General features: G+C 40.9%; 1 protein-coding gene across 3 annotated transcripts in view; it reads left to right on the top strand.

The window, feature by feature from the left end:
- The first annotated feature begins 7,870 nt into the window (after positions 1-7,870).
- fgf13a (fibroblast growth factor 13a) overlaps positions 7,871-20,537 on the top strand; it is a 94,849-nt gene continuing 82,182 nt past the window's right edge. For 2 of the 3 annotated variants that reach the window (XM_034093402.1, XM_034093400.1), the window contains exons 1-2: positions 7,871-8,131; positions 9,539-9,701. In XM_034093402.1, coding sequence (XP_033949293.1) covers positions 9,653-9,701 — 49 coding nt within the window. In that variant the 5' untranslated portion in view covers positions 7,871-8,131; positions 9,539-9,652. Of the gene's footprint in view, positions 8,132-8,756; positions 9,256-9,538; positions 9,702-20,537 lie in introns of those variants that run through there. The other variant, XM_071204615.1, reaches the window with a different exon arrangement.

Genomic DNA, 20,537 nt, shown 5'->3' with positions numbered 1-20,537 from the left:
ATCTGCACACTAACACAACTGGACGGTGTGGAAGCATGGAAGGATAGATGGAAGTAAAATAGTCTGCGACTGACTATTGATTGATGAAGATCTCCCTGACATCACTGTCTTCACTCTTTCTTTGGCAGCTCCGCAGCTGGGGAGTGTGTGTCAGCTCCAATTAGATTAGTCACTACAGCGGGGGACGAGTCAGGGCCTCCCAGATAATAAAAACTCTGATGCTTGCTCAGTGCTATTGATTGTTACCGCGCAGTATCTCCTGGGCTGCAGGCAGACCTCTGTCTTTCACCGGGGACTCAGTGTCATTTACAGAAGGCTTATGTTCGGCGCTGGTAAAAACCTTTCTTCTGTTGCTGTGGAGCAAATATTTTTGCACAGCTCAAACAAGAGCAGCATGATTTGGGAAAATCTGTACAACGACAGATACGCAGTAATATTTTAATATCTTTTTAGTCAATGTTATGAAATTAAAGAGGCACAATCTATGATCTGAATATAACCACAAAAGGATAAATGCACTACCAAAAATACATCAATCTTTTATCACTTTCAAGTTGATGGAGCTTTGAATGTTATAATCTAACACTAAAAATACCCAAATATAAAAAACGAAGTGTCTAATGTTTTCAATGCTGTGAAGGGCTAATCAGTCAGGCCTGCATTTTAGTTTAGTTTAGTTCTTTAAAATGTTTAACGTCTATAATTCTAAATCTGAAATTGGCATTGTTGTCATTGGTTTGTCTCTATTTCTACTTTTCACTTTATATTTCAAGGTTATTTATTTTCTTGTACTGCACGTTGGATACCTTAAACTGTGTTTAAATGTGCTGTAGAAATTAAATTGACATACTTACTCACTATAGAAAATGGTCTATCTCACCAAGTGTTGGTGAGTTTGTAAAAAGTGACATTTGACTGATACAGAAAGACAACAGAGAAGATGTTCATGTTCATGAGATCAGAGCGTCTTTAGACCCTAACATGTAGTGTCAATATTCTTTGAGGGCTTATTTATATACAGATGCAAAGAAAACCCGTACTTGTGTCCGGTGACATGTTAGCACTCTGTCAATCTAGGTTAGCCCTTTATGGCATGACTTTTTATTTTGGGAGGAAAAAAATGTTTCACCATGTGTTTAAGGAGCTTAGGGGTCCCTGATTTTATATCAATTATAACATGTGACCCCCCCCTCACCCCTCAACCAGGGGTTGGTTTGTTGCCTCTGGGCAACACTGTGCTATGAGGGTATTGAAACACCAAGGATTTCTACAATTCAGAAGAAATAGAGAAAACAACTCTATATGAATTCAAAAGGTTTTCTTTGTGTGTGTGTGTGTGTGTGTGTGTGTGTGTGTGTGTGTGTGTGTGTGTGTGTGTGTGTGTGTGTGTGTGTGTGTGTGTGTGTGTGTGTGTGTGTGTGTGTGTGTGTGTGTGTGTGTGTGTGTGTACAGTATGTATGTATGTATGTATGTATGTGTGTGTCTGTGTGTATGTGTGTATGTGTGTGTCTGTGTGTGTTTCTGTGTGTGTGTGTGTGTGTGTGTGTGTGTGTGTGTGTGTGTGTGTGTGTGTGTGTGTGTGTGTGTGTGTGTGTGTGTGTGTGTGTGTGTGTGTGTCTATGTGTGTGTGCCTAACCCTATCCCTTCTGCCCATAACATGTTTTGTTGTCCATGTCCTGTAAATATCAGTAGATGTAAAAACATTGATTAGGTTTATCATGTTACAGCTGAGCACACTTGCATGATATTGCCTGGAAACAAGTGGTCCAAGTGGCACAGTGTTACCCTGAGGCAACGAACACAAAAACATAGTTTTAGCTAATTAATAAATACATAATAAGTCTTTAAACAATCAAATATACTTCTTTACGTATTCATGCACATGCATGTATTTTTTATTTTAAGTTATGTACATTTCTAATATGTTAAAAAGTTAAATGTATCTTACCAAGTGGTGGCCCTGAGTCCCCTGCAGCTTTGCTTGCAGAAAGGACTGCTCCACCCCCAGACAAAATGCCACACCCATATAATTCCCTCATTTTATTGGGCACCAGCATGTCAGGTGACATTGTGTATATTTAAAAAATAAAAATATTTAGAGGGCCAGTGTGAGATCTGAGACGGTTTTGGATAACATCCCACTGGCAGGTTGAGGAAGACGAGCAGCTGTCAGGAACATTACAGGAACTGAAGACTGAGTGAGCGGTAGGACTTTGTATTTGTCGCAGACTGTGTTTGCTTCTGAAGTGAGAAAAGCATACCATCAGGAGCAGACAAATGAAATGTTGGTTTTATGGGAAATCCTCAAGAGACACCCTGCAATGTCACCCACTGGAAACACATTATGAGACAGAGAGATGGTGTAATTAAATGATACTATTTACTCGGAATCAAAAAAATAATCAGGCTGAAAAAAACAGTAGGAAGTTAATTTAGACAGAAGAAAATGTTTAAAAAATGGTTTATTATTCTGAGCAATTTGCTTCCTTGCCAAGAGCTGAATAGGAAGATTGATAACACTCTCATGTCCGTTAAACTAAGCTTAGCTTAATATAAACTAAGCTTAGCTTAATATAAACTCAGAAACCAGAGGAAACCGCTGGCTTGTCTCTCATAGGGACAATTATCCAGACTACCTCTAAAGCTCACAGAATAACACATTACATCGTATTTGTTTCCAATGTAAAAGTGAACAACTACAGTTTATGATTTTAGGAAGGGTTAAATATCTGCCAAATGCTTAGTGATGTCAGGACTAGTCCAGCTTTTTCCCGTGTCGTGTCTTGGTTGTAAACTAAGCCTATACCATCCCCTAGCTGTACCATTGTATAGTATAATGTTATTTACAATGTTTTATTACATAAGAGTGATTTCAATCTTTTTGCAAGAACTTGAAGGAAGAAGTGACTAATCCGTCTGAACACATATGCTACAGCCATGCTCTAAGGCAGTTGGTCTTTCTTCTTGGTGATGTTCAGCTTGTAAACACTGGCCAACATTACAACCTTGGGCTGGAGCTTACTGTGCTAGTAAAATCAAATGTAATGTCTTTTTGATAGTCAAAGACTGAATCCAATCTTGTGTTTCGGGGCATTTCTCACTCCACTTCAGTCTTGTGAGTTTACATATCCGTGGGGAGCTTCTATGATGTGAGCTGTAAAAGCACCACAGGCCTCAAAGCACTACTCCCCTCTATCACCCCCTCTGGATAAAGTCATTGACATTAATGTGATATTTGAGAGAGCCTCGCTTCGTTAATTAGTACAGTCATTTCTGTAATTTCAAAGCCTGATGTTTCACTAGCAATCCCCCGCTTGCCCACATGCATTCCCACCAAGCCAAACACTCTGCAGCTCAACAATTGGCTTGATATTTTGCAGAAGACAAGAGAGGTAGCGTTCGGATTTACAGGCTCATACTGTAACTCCCATCACAGTCCAATCATCTTAAACACTATTGGCTACTTTCATGATGCAATTTTAGATATGCTGGAAATAAAATGTTGTTTGGGGCATTTAACATGTTATATCTGATATAATAACTTTTCCCTTCCAATAATGATTGCATAAGAAAGTTATTAAATAAGTTGAGGGTACTGTATCTAGGTCACTGACCCAGTTATGCTTGGTCTAATTAGTTTAAAGGTTTAGCTAAATTTGCAAAAGCATTATTTATGGGTGCATATTTATGAGTCCAAAATGGTTTCTCTTAAAGTAACTACATGTCCATGTGTGGGCTAAATGAGATGAATTAAGATGCTTATCCAGTGCCTGGTTTTGTAAAAGTATATGTACCAACTCTCACCGATAGTGACCCAGAAATAAAGTACTATTATGAGTTCCTACGAAATGAGAGCTCCAGTCCACCCCTGGTCCTGTGAGCCGTGATGCAGCCGAGCTGACAGACGCTGCCAGCTCGAGATGTTCAGCCACCGTTAATGAAAAGTGGAGCTCTCATCCCTCCTGGTGAGAAAGCGCTTACTGTTTTCTTGCTAAATGTCAAAAATGGCGTGGCAAAAATCAGCATTGGACAGAGCCAATGAGGTGGAAATGGCTCAAATAAATGTTTCATTAATAAACCAAGCCCAACTTTACAGAGTAAAACATGCACGTAACTCGCCTGCCAGTGGACTGATGAAGGTTTAATCACCAGGGGCAGAGTCTCAGCTGCACCAAAGACATGTAGACCATCGTGCCCTATGAGGAAATACACCCTGGGTTTGTGACGTGAAAGAGCTGCCAAGTTCATTATGTGGTGTCGTAAAGGGAGACATGAGAGAAATATGACATCCTGTCACACCTTTCGACCCTGACCTCTTTAGCATTGAAATAACTTGCTCACCCCATGGTGACCTCTGGAACTGAGGTCAGTGTTCCTGGGTTGTGTGAGGCTCCGAGATTAATGAGCAGGTGCAGCAGTCCTGCAAATAGTGTTTGATGAAATCAATCACTTTTATGTGCGAGGCTTTGACACACATAAACAAGTGTTCACAAATGCGCAACATTTTTTATGGCCTTCATTTTCAGTCCTTGGCTTTAATTAAGCATTTGCTGCTATTATCCAATATACTCATTTACGATAAGAACCTCATAACAACTTCCAAAGTTACTGAGCAAATAGATGTTCGTATGGCATCCAAAATGATCAATCAATCCTGTCCCGAACACACGTCGTGATTTATGTAACTTTAGGCACATTTTGATTGAGTGACACAATATTTGTTGTTGGATTGTGATAAATCCCATCCACAAACCACAGACACACAATCTGCAAACACTCCTCGGCCTCAGCTTGTGTCCGCTGTCATCAGCAGCCTGAAGCAGAACCAGCCGGATCACCTTATCAGCCACACTCAGAGCTCGTATCAGCTAACACCGACAAACAGAGGCAGATGAGCAACCGGTGCTAATCACAGTCTGTCCCAAAGAATGATTTGTTAGGACTGATCTCTTCTTCCACCCATAATGGCTTCTTCTTGATTTGGGTGATTCTACAGCCAAGTTACAAATAAAGCATCTCATTCTCCATCGGTTCACTCAGTCAGTCCTCCTGCGGCTGATTTACAAGTCAGCTCAGTGTGCAGATAGGGAGGAGTGGCCATTGTCCTTGCGATTGGAAATAGATTTTGAACTGAATGTCTAGTAATTAAAACCATGACATGGTCTATAACATATATGGTCGTATGAGGGTGTGTAAAGATTTTATAGACGTTTATGTTCGACGTCTACAAAATCTGGTGCAAATCAAATCAAGAGCTGTTCGCAAAAATCTCAACAAGTTTAATTTCCTCTGAGAAATTCTGCTCTTTGATATGATACAAGTTAGGGTTAGTCTGATGGCTGATAAATAAAACTAACATTGCTGTTTGAATCACATGTTTTATAAATATTAAAAGAAAGCACATCACCTGGAGTAAACCCCTGCACACTCCATGGTATCATACTGCCCTGAGTGATTGTTTTGAACTGGAACAATCCTAATATCTCGCATAAATACTGCTAACAGAAATGACAAATAACACACACTATGATCTTAGTCTACATGGGAATTATTCCTGGCTAATGTACACAAGTTATATATGTTTGCTGCCAAGACAACTCTTCCTCATACACACTACCAATCAATAGATACAAACACAATTCAAAGATTTTCAATACATCAACAGTGCATTTGGAGGACATCTGCAGATTAATGCGCTTGGATTCGACACAAACAACTGAAGTGTACCTTTCAGAATACAATTTCATGCAAGTCCATATAAATCATCATGTGTTAAAAGGCGTGTGCAGTAGATCCTTAAGAACCTTGTAGAATATTTGTTGATTTGACAGGATTATGTAACCCAGACACCATACACAACATTACTTACAGTAACATGCCTCTCATAGGAACAGTTGAATACATGTTTTATAAGGTGATGATGCGTTCTAGCAGAAATCCTGCAATCAGCAAACAAGAAAAGTGAATCAGGGTTTTTGTGGGTCCTTGGTGTCACAGCCTGTGATGTGACATCAGAGGTGACAGAGTGTGAGTCAGGAGTTTGTGTGTGCCGCAGGGCTTTGCTCTGAACAGGCCGGGCTGAACGTGGTTCTGAACAGAGAAGCCAGGCGGCAAAGGTCATGGGGGGCCACAGGCCATGGACACAGAGGGAACATAACCCAATGACATTCACACTCGTTCTAACCCACTCATTCCTAACATACATGCATGTGAGTCAGAGCTCTGCGTCATGTAAACACTACGACTGTTTAAGTGTGGTAAGATTCATGTGTCCTATGTCAGTCTCAATTTGTATTTGCATCTAGTTCAATATGTATCTTGACTGCATAGCCTACCCGTCCTTACTGCTTTGTCATAAACTCCAGCAACTTTGTTCCATTTTGCCAGCTCAACAGTTTTTACACTTATTTACACATTATACATATTTTCACTTCATATTGAATGTATCCTTCAAAACCGTCCTATTTAGTTTAAGCAAAAACACCACAATTAATTTGGGTTATGTTAGTTTTGCCAAACTGATATTTGGTAATTGCCAAATTAAGGATAAGATATTCAAAATGCACTCAGAATGTCCTGGTTGAGACTAACAACAAGTTGTACATATAATAATGAAAATAAGATATTTTTCATTAGTTACTACACATTTTTCTTGAAATAAGGAAGATTATTTATTTAATGTGTTTATGATTATATGTTTATTTATATAGCCCAATATCATACATTGTACATGTGTCTCTTTAGAGTGGGGGCTTTAGAAATTGTACAGAATACGGCAGCCTGTTCTTTGACCCTCACATCGGATAAGGGAAAACTCCCACAATGAATGGGAAAGAAACAGAAGAAACCTCTTGGAGATCAACAGAGGAGGGCTCCCTCTCCAAGGACGGTCAGACCTGCAATAGGTGTTGTGTGTATACATTTAAAAAGTTATACATTAACAACGTATACAATCCAAATGCTAGAAATATATAAATCTATAAGAAGAAGATGAAAATGGATCCAGGTTGATATCAACAATCCTCCGGCTACCATCAAAGAAGTAGTAAGGTGTGTGTGAGGCAGGAGCACATCAACAGGCACAGCCAGTGTGTTTCTGTGATGCTAGTTTTTCCTTAAAGAGGACATCCTCTCATTGCCCCCCCTCACCTTTCTTCCAGTGTTACCTCTTGACCCCTGAGCTACTCGGGGTCAGATCCTATCGATTTAACGTCTTCTTGATTCTGGTCTGGTGCTAAGATAGCCTCTGCTGACATAAATAATAACCGAGCGCCTGCTGACCGCCAGTGACTGCAAATGATGAGTACAATCTCTTGATTTAAGAAAAAGTAATAAATCAATACATTTAATAAAGAGTTAAATGAGCCAAGCACTCTAAACAGGGGGGACTAAAACAGCTCCTGAGCGTTTTAATGGGATTTAAATTAAGATTTAATAAAAAATTAAGAGGCACATGGACATCGATTCAGCTGTCTCCCTAAATTCATTATGGCAACAACCACCGGGACAAAAAAATGAATAGTTCTAAAATTGTAAAAGTCAAAAGCCATAAAAACAAAGAACATGTTTAGGTGTACAAGAGATTGAAGACTATCAAGGTAACACAAATCAATAAAGTGCGTATGTACATACTTTTATACCATACACACCATACTGTGAACTTATAAATGTACTTCAAGGTTGTTCAATTTAAATGTGTGATTTGACCATTTGAGGCATAGCAGATCATTCAAACAGGCCCCACTGTGCCTTAGATGTCTCTGGAAGATTTGAGCATGCCAAGAAACTTTAAAAGGAGTCCTGTTTCTAAAAATAGCAACTATATAGATCCTGTAACCCTCAACCTGCAGGTCTTTTTTCTCTGCTGCCACTGAGTGCTAACAGACCTGCTCCCAGACATGAGACAAAAAGCTGTCAAAAATCAGACTGGGATTGGACTGGGAATTCTGAATGACAGCTGATATAAATAATAATTCAAATGTGTTGTATTATAGTGACCATAAAAGGGAATGAGGAGTCCTGAAAACCATTTGGATTAATGATTTCTGACAATTTTATCAGGACGGCTTGATGCGAGTAAAAGTGAAGGATGAGGAGCAACTTTTAGCCATCGTTTTGACCAGTTTTAAAGGTAAGGAAAGACCATTTATTATATAAACGGTTCACTGCGAAGTTTATGGATAAGTAATGGCAAACAGCGCATTGTTTTTGGAAAAGAAAAACATATTTTGTTTACTTTCTCATTTCTTAAATTAATTGTCACTATTAAGCTTTGAGGACAGATATTGTAAAACATGTGCACATAAATTACACTTATTGTACATGGCAAAATACCACAAGGGATGAATATTAACATCTGTTTTGTAAGTGGGGTGAACCAACCAGCCCAACAAATCAACAAAACTGTTTGCAGCAGGAGAGTCTTTGCTGCTTTCTATTTCCCTATTTGAACCAATATATGAAATATGAAGTCCTGGATGATTTTGAACAAAATGAAACACAAGTGTCCCTGTTTTTACCGTCTAATACATCCATAGGCTTATCTTACCTAAAGAAAAATGAAAATGAATTAGCTTCTGTTTTTCTATTTTATACTTCTATCATCCTGTCGCTTGTTTCAACACAGTTAATGCATGTCATGATGTCAACGATCATCTGAGAGGTAAATGTGCAAGCTGTATGTGAATGGGATGACGCATAGCTCCGCAAACGCAACTGATTGAGAGCAACATAGAGATGGTGAGCAACATGCAGCGCAGACTCCTGCTTTAATTCTTCACCGCATCGACAGCTCCGCGAACACACTGACAGCAATTACGAAGGGGGGTCGTTTTCATCTCAGCGGTGCTACTGAAGTAAAATAAAAACAAATGTCCACGGTGTGAACTGGCGCTATAACGTGGCTCTCACGTTGTGTATCCTGTTGATCCTGGCTGCCGCGCGTTCAGAGGAGCACAGCTCGTCAGTAGGAAAAGCCTCAGACAGGAGAACCTGGTCGCTCCAACTACTGGACAATAATTCTCCCCCAGGGGTTGTTCGTCAGTGTTTTGACCTCTATTTTTTCCCTTTTTCAACATTGATTGAAATACCTGTGGAGGAACGACAACCTGCGATTAATTTATCAGCTTTTTGCGCCTCTTCTTTGTCCCAGTAGAGCAGGTCGTGATTTGTGTATGCAACAATACGGGATTCGCGGTGGGAGCATTTCCTTTCATCAATGTGCATTGATGTAGCAGAAAACGTGGAGGAGATAAGGTAGGTTTACGCGTGGTTGTAAGACACTGCTGCTGAAAGATACACACGGCAGGCTGGTCCTTGGTGTTTATTGAAACCATATGGGCTCTTTGTCGTTTGTGTGTTTATATATCATCAATAGTTTTGACTGATATCCAATTACTATGCATACCCAATAACACCTTGCTTCTCGAGAAGCTCCCACGGTCCATTGTCTCTTGATATGGCCCTGCTTTAACACCAACACGCTGCTGCACTTCTGTTATGACTGGAACGTTTCTGATGAATGTTTATCTCTCCACAGAAACCTTATCTCAGCACCTGGAACCTGTGGTAAGGATTTCATTGAGGACAGTCAGCAATTAAAGGGATTTCAATTCCTGTCTACATCGGGAATTACACATCCAAACTGGGATCTATGAGCGGAAAAGTGGCGAAGCCTAAAGAAGACAAGGATGCCTCCAAGGGTAAGACGTGAGCCTTGCCTTGCCTTGCAATGACTGCTTTGCCCCCTTAATCACAGGTTTTTAACGCGACCGTGCACCCAATGGTGCCCAACACGGTGCTCCAACCACCTTTTGAGGTTAGACTAAAAACAAAAGCAGCCACTGGATGGGGAGTCTGCCATCCAGCTCCCTGCCTGTGGATGTTGCTGTTTGAGCAGTCGCTACCGTAGGCCTACACGCTGCACGGTGTGTCTCTGAGATCACATGCTTTCTTTGCATTGACTTGGTGATCTTCGTAAACAGAGGCAATTAGGCAGAGCGAAGATCCAATATGTTGCAGACAGGCAGTCTACACAGGGTCACATATTGAGATTATAATGATGTTTACATTACGAGTAAACATTATTACGCTGATATGATGACAGTGATGTCTCATTGTGTCACTGGCATCCTGTTGAGATGTCCCTTTGTGTGGCTCGCTCGCACCTTTATCCGCATACTGACTCGCACATTCTCGTCACATCTGCACGATCATGACGCGCGGAGCCTTTTTTGGTCTCGTAGCCTTAGCTTATGACCCATGGCCATGGCGTTAAATATCAGCCCCTTCCCCTCTCATAAAAAAAGGATGTAAACTGCTTCGCCATTGCCATGGACACGGAGCGGAGACCGGGTTGCCAGAGAAACCTGGCGCGGACTATTCACTGCAACCACTCCATCTACACCCGGGTGTGCACGACACTTTACGCACCGAAACACACATCACTGCTCCTTTGTCTTGCTGATCGGCTCTCTATTAATACATTAGAGAAATAGACACATGAATGGTTGTTAACAATGAAGTAGTACAATTGCGTCAGTAAATCTATTTGCAACAATCACATACTGTCTTTTTAGCCTGTATTGTTATCATTTTCTATAAATATATGTCTGTGGTCAATTATAAACACAGTGTTCCTGGGTGTGTTATCACAACTTACACTACACCTTGGCAGCTTGCCCATTGCAGCCTTCCTATTTATTTTTAGTATAGCAGTTTAATTGGATCCCCTTGTTGTCAGGTCCTGGCTCAGTTTAAGGTGCTCACAACAAATCAATAAACCTAATTGGCTTATTTTGCCGGCACTGCTACAAATGATGACGTAGGCCTGTTGTTACTATAAATGTTACATATACATGGTTGCACTATAGTAAGTAACCTACTCTAAATATAGCATGTATGCAGAAACTATTCTTTAGTTGTTGATTTATTTACTTACAGCCCAAGCTTAGAAGTTAATTTGTTATGGATGATTAACTATTAAGACACAATTTGTTATACTTTGTATCGGCTATAATACTGCACTTACTTCATAGTCAGTAGGAATATGTATGATCCACCAATCTGACACAAAACGATATCAATTTACATGTAACACAAAAAATAACAACCGTATATGATGTTTATCATTTGTGTTAATGAAGCATTGACTGTACTTTTACAAGATTCCCTCCCTTAGACCTTTGAATGTTAAATGTGAACGCTTTTTAGGCTCATCTATCCCGATCACTTTAAAAAAACGTTATTAGAATTACTTGGGTGCAGAGCGAACTAAATCTGGTACGGAGCATCCCTTTTATTTACTGTATAAAGGATTCATGTTTTTAGGGCTGTGTTCAAACAAATGTATATCCAACTAACTTGTAAAGCTATAGAAGCATGTCATGCTGACATACAGTGGGCCAAATATGCTCAAAATAATTGATTTCAAGATTAACCTCCACATCAACTTTGCCTCTCATCTCCCACTGGAAATCAATGGCATAAGTGAAAGGCTGACTCATTCAAGCCCTAGGGCAGCAACATTTCTAAAACTCTCGACGAGAGACGAGTTAAAAAATAAATAAATAAATTTCTCACCTTTACCACGAAAGCTCAGCAAAGCAGGCTCTAGTTTTATAGATGCACAGCAGAAAGCCAAACGCTGGGGTGGCTCTGATGCCTTCCAAACAAAACAAAACTGCAGTTCATTATCTGCATCAGTGAGAGGGTCACATTGGTGCCAGCTGTCCTCCATCAGAGACTCCAATGGCACGAGAGCGGGGGATTGTACAGAGGAGGGGGGGGGGGGATCAGTAGTAACCCTGCCGCTGGCAACCACCTGTCCCACAAATTATTTTATGGAAACAGCCCATCATTAAAGCCGGAACCACCTGCCATCTCCGCAGCTTTTTGTCTGCATGCCGACAGAAGCTTCTGCCTGTCCTGCTTATCCAGAACTAAAGAGACACCCCACATTTCCCCTCATCTGATCCAGTGTGTCTCATCTATCCTTCCTTATTTACCAGGGTGATTAACAATACATTATTGTATGTAATCCTTATACATTAATACATTAACACTCTGTCTGCAATTTTATGAGGCTTTCAGTTACCCCATTTCAACCTTTCTGAACCTTTAGTAAAGCCAAATAAAACTGATAACTGATACAACATAATCCATAACAGCAGATCTAGGAAATTGAATGATGGTTCTTTGAGCAAAACATGTATAGCTTGTTAAGATTAGGAGTTAGGATGGATGGTTAAGAAATATCTTCCAGTATGTATTGTATTAAATTATTATAGTTATGGGGGTCCCAGTTATCACCACAAACTGACTAAAATTGTGTAACTCAGGACTTCAGTTCAGTTCAGTTTTGTCACTGTGTAATCTTTTCTTCAATACCCTAGCTCAGTCATAAAGGCCATAGTTCAAGCAGCACATGTGAAAACAGAAAGTATGCAGAGACACAGAGAGAGACATGTTGGGTACAGGGAGGTAGTGTGTAGCAGAGCTTCAGGATCACCACCGCTGAATCACGTTGTGTTAGTTTCCCCCCGTCCATGTGAAGCTAAGCTGTGCAGACAAAGTGATGTGTCGAATCATGACGTACACATTCTCATAGCTTTACAACTCTCCAGAGCATGAAATACCAACTCTTTGGAGGAGATGCGTCGATTCTACATTGCATCTGTAACATCCCGCCATGTCTGCTAAATTATTCATGTCATGTTAATCAGGTTCATGTTATTGTTTCACGTCTTTTTGTTCACCTGTCTAGTCCTGTCATTGCACTTCCTGTTTTATTTTGTACTTACCTCTTGTCTCTCATTTCAGCCCCCCTTACTTCCTCCCTTTGTGTGTTTTCCCGCCATCGTCAGCGTCTGCCCCGCCCCTGATTGTTTCCACCTGTTCCCACTTACCACATGTATAAATAGTCCTGTCTCCCTTTGTCCTGTGCCAGTTCGTCTTGTGCCTTGTGCCATTTAGAGAGCCAGCTTGTCACGCCAAGAGATTTGGCACTTTGTGATCATAGTCAAGTTTATTTAGTTTGTAGTTTGCTTTGCTACGTTTTTCCTCTCAGGAGTGATTTTTGTTTGAACTTTATACTTATCCAAAGTAAAGACTTTTTTGAACAGACTTTCTTTTGAGTCGTGCGTTTGAGTCCAAGTGTCTGTCAAGGTTCTTAACAGCATCGATTATGCAGACATTTCCACTCTAACTGTCAACCTCACAGCCTAGACACCACGAAATGTTCATGATCTGTTTTCAGAACGCCAACTTGTATAGTTTTATGATCACGTCTCATGAATGCATTTCTTGCAGATAGTTCATAAATGCCACGTTCATGTGGGCGAAGAACTTTGACTGCACTCCTGTCACTCTGCTCACACTTCATTGCAGTGCAGTGCATTGATGGACTACTCCACTCCTGGGTGTGAGTGTCAGCCACTGGATTCATGTCCGCTTCAAATTGCAGATCCCAGCCGAGCAGAAGGCATAAGTCTTGCATATTTGCAGGGCCCGCCACAGAACTTAATCAATAGAGGCCCAGAGAGGAGTTCAGAGCTGCTTCGTTAATCACAATGCCGGCAGCCGAGCCCCCCATTACACTGACACCTCCTACAACATCACCAGGAGAACCACGCGCCTTTGACAGCGGCGATAACATTCTGTGATCAAAATCTTGGAGCTCAGAGAAGCTCCTTTCAATAACATGTGGTCAAGGGAGGATTTGGCCGTTTTATTGTGACATCATTGTATACTGTATGTACTGTTCGCTTTAATCGTCACCTCCAATATAATGTTTGAATTATTCTGCAGTAGTTGAAATGTACAATTAGATTGCTTGTTATTGCATAGTTAGCCTCTGTTTTAGCTGTGACAAGCAGTCATACAGTACAGTGTGCATAGATTGACAAGTCCCAGTGATACACACTATGGTGTCTGGTGCACTCACATGGGTGTGTGTGTGCTCAACGAAGTGCAGGAGATTTTCATGTGGGGGGGTCCTCACATTTTAATCCCAGGGTTTGGAAAATGACTTAAAAAAACCAGCAACCTCACAGGATGTCCTGCTTTTTGACAAGGTCAGCAAAAAAAGTTTTCGCTTTAAAATACTATGACAACGTTCAATCCAAACAGTGAACCTTTTGGACTGCCACTTGTAACAAAGACCATCATACCAAAGTATATAACGATGCAAACATTTAAAAGTGTACTTGTAGACTTGACTAAGTCATATACTTTAAGTAAAAAAGCACCAATGCAAAATAATGCAATTCAGATTTTTTTTTCATCATTAAGTATTTATTTGAAAGTAACTTCTATAATCCCACAACATATTCTACTAAAACAAAACATGTTGTCGCATGCACAGCAGGATCTGTGAGGACATGTTGTTCTAAAGTATATGTGCTGTCAGGATAGTGGAGTTGTTGCCTGTCAGAAGCTTTCCTGGTAGTGACGCAGATCCGGCCACACTGCCTGGAGGAACCTGATTCGCATCACATCAGAGATCTGCCACTCTCAATCGCTGACTTTCACACTGATCGCTGTTTTGGAATGTTCCGAGTCCTTCTCTAAAACTCCTCCGTTTTCTGAGTGACACGGGCGCCCTGTGGCTTCTGGTTCAGTTTTATTCTCTTGGATTTGGTTCAACATTTTTTAAGTGTGTCAACCACATCATAGGAGTTAATAGTGTCCAGTTTTAGATCCATAAGCAGTGAAAGATATCTACTCACATGCAAAGGCAAAGCACATTTGTTATCCTATTAATTTCTATGACTTTGACATGGAATCAAGCTCTGTTTTACGTCATCACTGCCAGTGTTCTGACCTTAGAATCTCTAAATACCTGACTGTTCTGCTGCATTAGTCAGCTTTCTGCTTGTAATCCACAGAGCCGCATGTCTTCTGAGGTGAATGGCTTTATGATCCGTCCCCTCGCTGCCTACTGGGAAATCACATGGCAGCCTCTGCTTTAATTTGCCCTGCCACAGAACCAGTAGAAACATGTCACGGATACCCTGAACAGCGTTTTCCCCTCCTCAGTGTAGTCACATTAGTCTTTTTTATTCTCATCATTTCTTGCGGTGCTAATACTTATTTTGGTAGACATTAAGTTGCTCATGTCCTCTGGCTTCCTCTCTAAATATTTTCACTCAGAGGAACTGAAGGGTTTTAATCCTCGTTTACAAAATGGCCATGAATGTTAAAACATCTGTCTCTCCGCTCAATCTCACTGCTCTTTTTCAAACACGAGAATACACGAACACAGCAGCAGACGTGGTCATGTGTTAGTGTAATCTCACAAACTGGCCTAAAAATGCGTTTGCAAGTGTGTCGTTGTGACACTGTAGCCGTGACAACAATAAAGCCATTCAAACATTGAAGCACAAAACATCATTTTTAAATAATTGCATGCAACATGTTTTCTTTTTAATTTCTTTCATTAATAATACATTTTAGAGATAATTTATTATGTGCGATGAAGGGAATGTTTTCGCAGCCAAACACTGAGTTAGCACTTACAAATATTTTTTCTCAATAGCCTCGGTTTAGATTTTGAGTACTTTTGGCCCATTTGGCTCATGATATTAATTACATTTCTACACTTAAATTCTGTCATCAAAATAATGGTGCAGCTCAGCAAAAGGTGTGGCATTAGCGTCCTACCTGTGGATTTAAGATTACTACCATTTTAGTTTCAGAAATGCACTCTCTGCAACAGTAGTTAATCCCATCCAAAAATAATCCCTTCCCTTGTCATCATGGTTGTGTGGTTCACCCTGCCCGGGTACCACAGGGCCAGGGCACTGAAATATTTCAGAGTGGGATGAACGTTTTTTTCATGGCATATTCAAAACTATGTCAGGAAGGCTTTACACTGGCCTCAGCCACAGTATATGGGACCTACTGTACTAACCCTTTCCTATATATGTTAATACCTAGAAGCCAAACTGAGGACAGCAATCTGGACGAGGAAGCAGTCGCCATGACCCTTTTTTCCAAAGATGGCATCGACAGAAAATAGCCCTTAAGTGTATCTGCTCAGCTTTCCAAGTTGCTCTGAGTAGAGTACACTGGACGTTTTTCTAGTTTCCTTTCTCACACACATCACATGAAAGAGATGACAAATTGCAAAGTGAATCAATTCGTACCCTTTACCTTTGCCAGACGTGAGACAATCCAACTCTGAGTGCTAATGGGCTCACCACATGTCAAACACGTTTAGCCCATCAGAGATACAGAGAAGATCTCATCTGTTCAACTGAGCATGTGACAGCATGACACATTTGTGTGTAAGAATTCACACCACCCTGAGCTCACTTTCATATTGTGCACAGCATTTCTAATGGAGCTGAATACCACACGAGTCTTCTTTGTTTATCTCCAAAGAGAATAAGGCACCACTAAAAGTCCTTCAAGAGAATGTCAACACGTTCGCTTCAGACTAGAATACTATTTGCTTAACATATACAAACATTGAAGTAAAACCAAATGTAAGAGCTGTTGTAGATTGTAAAGGACACAAAGAGGTCAGAGCAGCAAATATAATGTCCTGAAGTCACTGTACTTGCCATCACTTGTTGTCGTCATCAAAAACGAACTGCACATAGCCTGGTGAGACTGAAGCACCAAAGTGTGGAGGAAAAGATTAAGAAAAGGGTTTTTTCATGTAGTGTACAAAGGTTTTAGGGCCTGCTGGATTCTATACTTTAAATCAACCTCAGGATTAGTAGTTGCTCTGGACATGGACTAATTAAAGTGGATGAAAATTATACTGGGGATTAAAGCGATGTAAGAAAGGGAGGCGATAAGGCTGGACCAATGGTAATCAACAGGAGCCACAGGCTGGAACAGAGCCGGGCTGAGAGACTGCATCTAAGGCCTCTGTAGTATGAGGGCAAATGATTGCCTCTGGTTTGAGCAGAATACAGATCGGTGATTGGCAGGTTCTTAACTTTGAGCAAGGCCGGTGGCTCAGTAGCAACCAGGAAGTCATCAGTACAGCAAACCACCATCTCCCCTGCACACACAGAGAATAGTTAACAGGATTGCCCATTTCTTGCTCTTCCTAAATCCTGCTGCTCATTTCACAAACAGGTTCCTAACAGGGCCTGACATCAGCTGGCATCAGTCTCACCTCTGCAGGTCCCACTGCAAAAACACGTCTATTTGGAAAGCAAAGAGGAAGGCCTGACCTGAACTATTACAAATAGTTTTCAAAGGGCTAACAATAGCTTCGTGAAAACTGATTTGCTATTTGTTGTAACTTATGGATGCCATGTCAGAAACTCCTGTGCTTCTTAACCCTGGAAACTCTTCCTAAACGCTCAGACTATATGTCAGTAAGGTGTGAGGCACCGGGAAAAAAAAAGCAGCCAGCAGTTACAGCTAACGATGCGCACACTGACGGTGAGGAGTGCGCGGAGCAACCTTGGGTTTCAAGATATAATTGTTCTGCATTTATTTTAACGACATAATGCCAGTGCACTGTGTCGCTAGGCTACTGCTGTTGGCTTCGAACTGCATTTATATTTCTGTATATTCTTTGTGTTGCAGATAATACTTTAAGAAAAGCTGTGATGCAAGCCATGTTTCTATAAACCAAAGCTAATCATTCTATGGAATGGCTTGGACTCATTATCTGCACTACTGGACACGTTCATTTTGGCGTTTGTAGGCATACACCGTTATATAAGAAATCAAGTTGTGTGTGAATGGAAATGTTGACTTAACCTATGTGTTTTTCGAGTGATGTAGTATTTAAATTTGCCTGAATCTCCAAAAAATAAAACACTTTCAAAATTAGCTAAAGCCCAAACAGTTGCATATATTGCATACATATTGCTGTGCTACCTGCTGGTGAGTTGAGTGGATGAGAATTTGTAGTTGTCGTATGGCAGGAGTCGTAAGCCAGAGATTGAGTAAGCAATTTAAGTCGTGGCTCTTTAATTAAGGTCTCGACTCACCTCTACCTTCTCCAAGCGGCGTGCACTCTGGAGGTTAATACTATTGACCATATTGATCTATGGGTCACTCACTCAAAATAGCTTTTTCATTAGAATGAAGGTACGGTCACAGTCTCTCGAGTGAAGGCTGAGGATACAGGAAATAAGAGCTTCCAGGTGTCTTGACTAAAGGGTAGGACGGGTCAACACAAACTAAGCATAGGTGCAGCATAGATCCATAAGGAAGATGGACATACAACAGCTTAACGACTGTTATGAATATTGCATAGATTAATAAATAGCTGCAACTACTTTAAAGTCATATATACGTAGTGTATAGATTCAGATCGTTGGACCAGGTTTAATCTCTGCAATGACCTCGGCACTTAGTATCAGCTTCTCTTGAGTTGGAATATGAAAGACGATATATAGCAGAAAGCTATTAGTCCCATTCCTCAGAGAAAGCTCATTCATTCAGCATTGATGAGGACAGAGGATGGATGTAAGGTTAAAACATTCAGAGAGATATATTCAACATGAAGAAGATCAAATAAATTCATTTAATAAAGCACATGGCTGAAATGACAGTATGTGAAGTAGTAAATGTCAAAAGAAATGTGGGTGTGGCCTTTAAACGTGTGTGGTTCATTTTGGTCAAATGTGAGTGTATGACACTGATGATGGGAGGGTTACATTTGAGGAGCCTTCTGTTTGGAGGATGTGAGAAAGAATGGGGAATAAAGACATTGTTAAGATGAGTGCTAAATATAGCAGCGATCCTCTACTGGTCCCTGAAGCCAATTGTACACGGTCTGGAGCAGTGAACATCACGCCTGCCTCCTTCCCATCAGGGAGACATCATTTACATAATGAGACGCTGCCACGGCAACAAAGCCCCAGTAAGCATGGGGGTCGTTGGGGGTGCCTTCAGAACATGCGCTCTAGATGTGCTGGAGGCTGCAGCGCTGTGAATGCCGTCACATGTGTACACACAGAGGAATATTCATCGACCCAGAGAGAGAGAGGCCGTACGGAGTGTCGTATTTGATTAGAAAATAAAGGGTGGGAAGGCACCTGTAAATGGATGGTCCCTCTGGGGTGGGGATGCTGGAAGGGTTGGAGGTGTGTGTGTGGGCACTGTGATCATGTGATCATTGGCGGTGGTGGCGAAGTCGATAGGGACTTGGCTTGGCAACTGGAAGGTCACCAGTTCAAGTCCCGGCAAGACCAAGTGCTACCGAGGTGTCCCTGAGCAAGGCACCGTTCCCTACACTGCTCCCCGGGCGCTGTTCAAAATGGCTGCCCACTGCTCCTAACACTAGGATGGGTCAAATGCAGAGAAACAATTTCCCCACGGGGATTAATAAAGTATATCAAAATCAAAATCAAAAAAAAGAAAAGTGCTATCACAGAGTTACCTGTGGTTTAGTGTTACCAGCATTTTGGTCAGTCTAAGGCACCTTATAAGTATGAGGTGTTTGATAACATTCAGAGTGTTTGAGTTGCATTTCTGTATTTCATTCTGTTAGTCTTAAAGATATCAATTTATCCTTGTCTGCCACAAAACATATTTTCCTAACCTCCAAAGGATCCTCTCTAGCAGGGTCAACACTCTGGCAGAAGCATTGACTATGTCTCTGATTTGTCCATACTAAGACTTGGATTATGCCTCGGCAAAGAAATCAAATCTTAACACCTGTGTGTCGCACTCTGATATGGTTGCTCTAAATCCTGTCAGGAGAAGGACACGATGAAACATGTTAACATTGTACAAATATTGTAGAAATATAAATGTTTACAGTAATGTTAATTTCTGCAAGGAAACTGTGGGGAGAACTGCTTCACCCTTTAACAAAGTGAGAACAGTAAACACCTTGTATGAGCTCTACTATTCCTTAGCATACACAATCATTTCCACCCAAAGTATAGAATACAAAAAACAGTCTCTCAGATTCACAGATTTACCAACTGAAGTTCCAATAGATCAACTGGTGATGTAGTCCAACACAAACGGAACTTGACCTCGCATTCAGTCGACCTTTAGCTGGATGCAGTGTGATTTCACTTTCCAACCCGACAAACCTTTTTTTTTGTCACATGTCATCAGAGATACTCTGTGGTGAATGATCACATCTTTTTCAGAGTAATTAGAGGAGACAAGCCTCTGCCTACACTGCAGTACAGAGAGAGAGAGAGAGAGAGAGAGAGAGAGAGTGAGAGAAAGAGATGGCAGTCAGTGATCTAACAGTAATCCTTACCATAAAGAAGATGAACAGTGCTGATTAAAAGGTTATATGCAATAACGACAAAACGCTGCAGCTTTGCTTAAAGGTTACAGCGGAACATTTAAATAGCCTGCCTGCTGTTGTTCCTTGTCTAATACCCCCTTCATTAACCGGAGCAGTTCATTCTAATTTCAGGTTGATTATGTTGTTCTCTGCAGAAAGTAATGTTTGTCCTTAGAAAAAGAGCAGAGCTGCTTCATATTGCCAAATGTTTGATTTCTGACAATTATGCCATGTCCCTGGGTTTCATTTCTCAAGTGGTCTTTGGGCAACGGAACATTCCTTAAACGTTTTTTCCAACTATTTATGCCGT

Source organism: Pseudochaenichthys georgianus, chromosome 10 (genome assembly GCF_902827115.2).
Source record: "Pseudochaenichthys georgianus chromosome 10, fPseGeo1.2, whole genome shotgun sequence".
Lineage (NCBI taxonomy): Eukaryota > Metazoa > Chordata > Actinopteri > Perciformes > Channichthyidae > Pseudochaenichthys > Pseudochaenichthys georgianus.
This window is presented reverse-complemented; position numbering and strand designations above follow the sequence as displayed.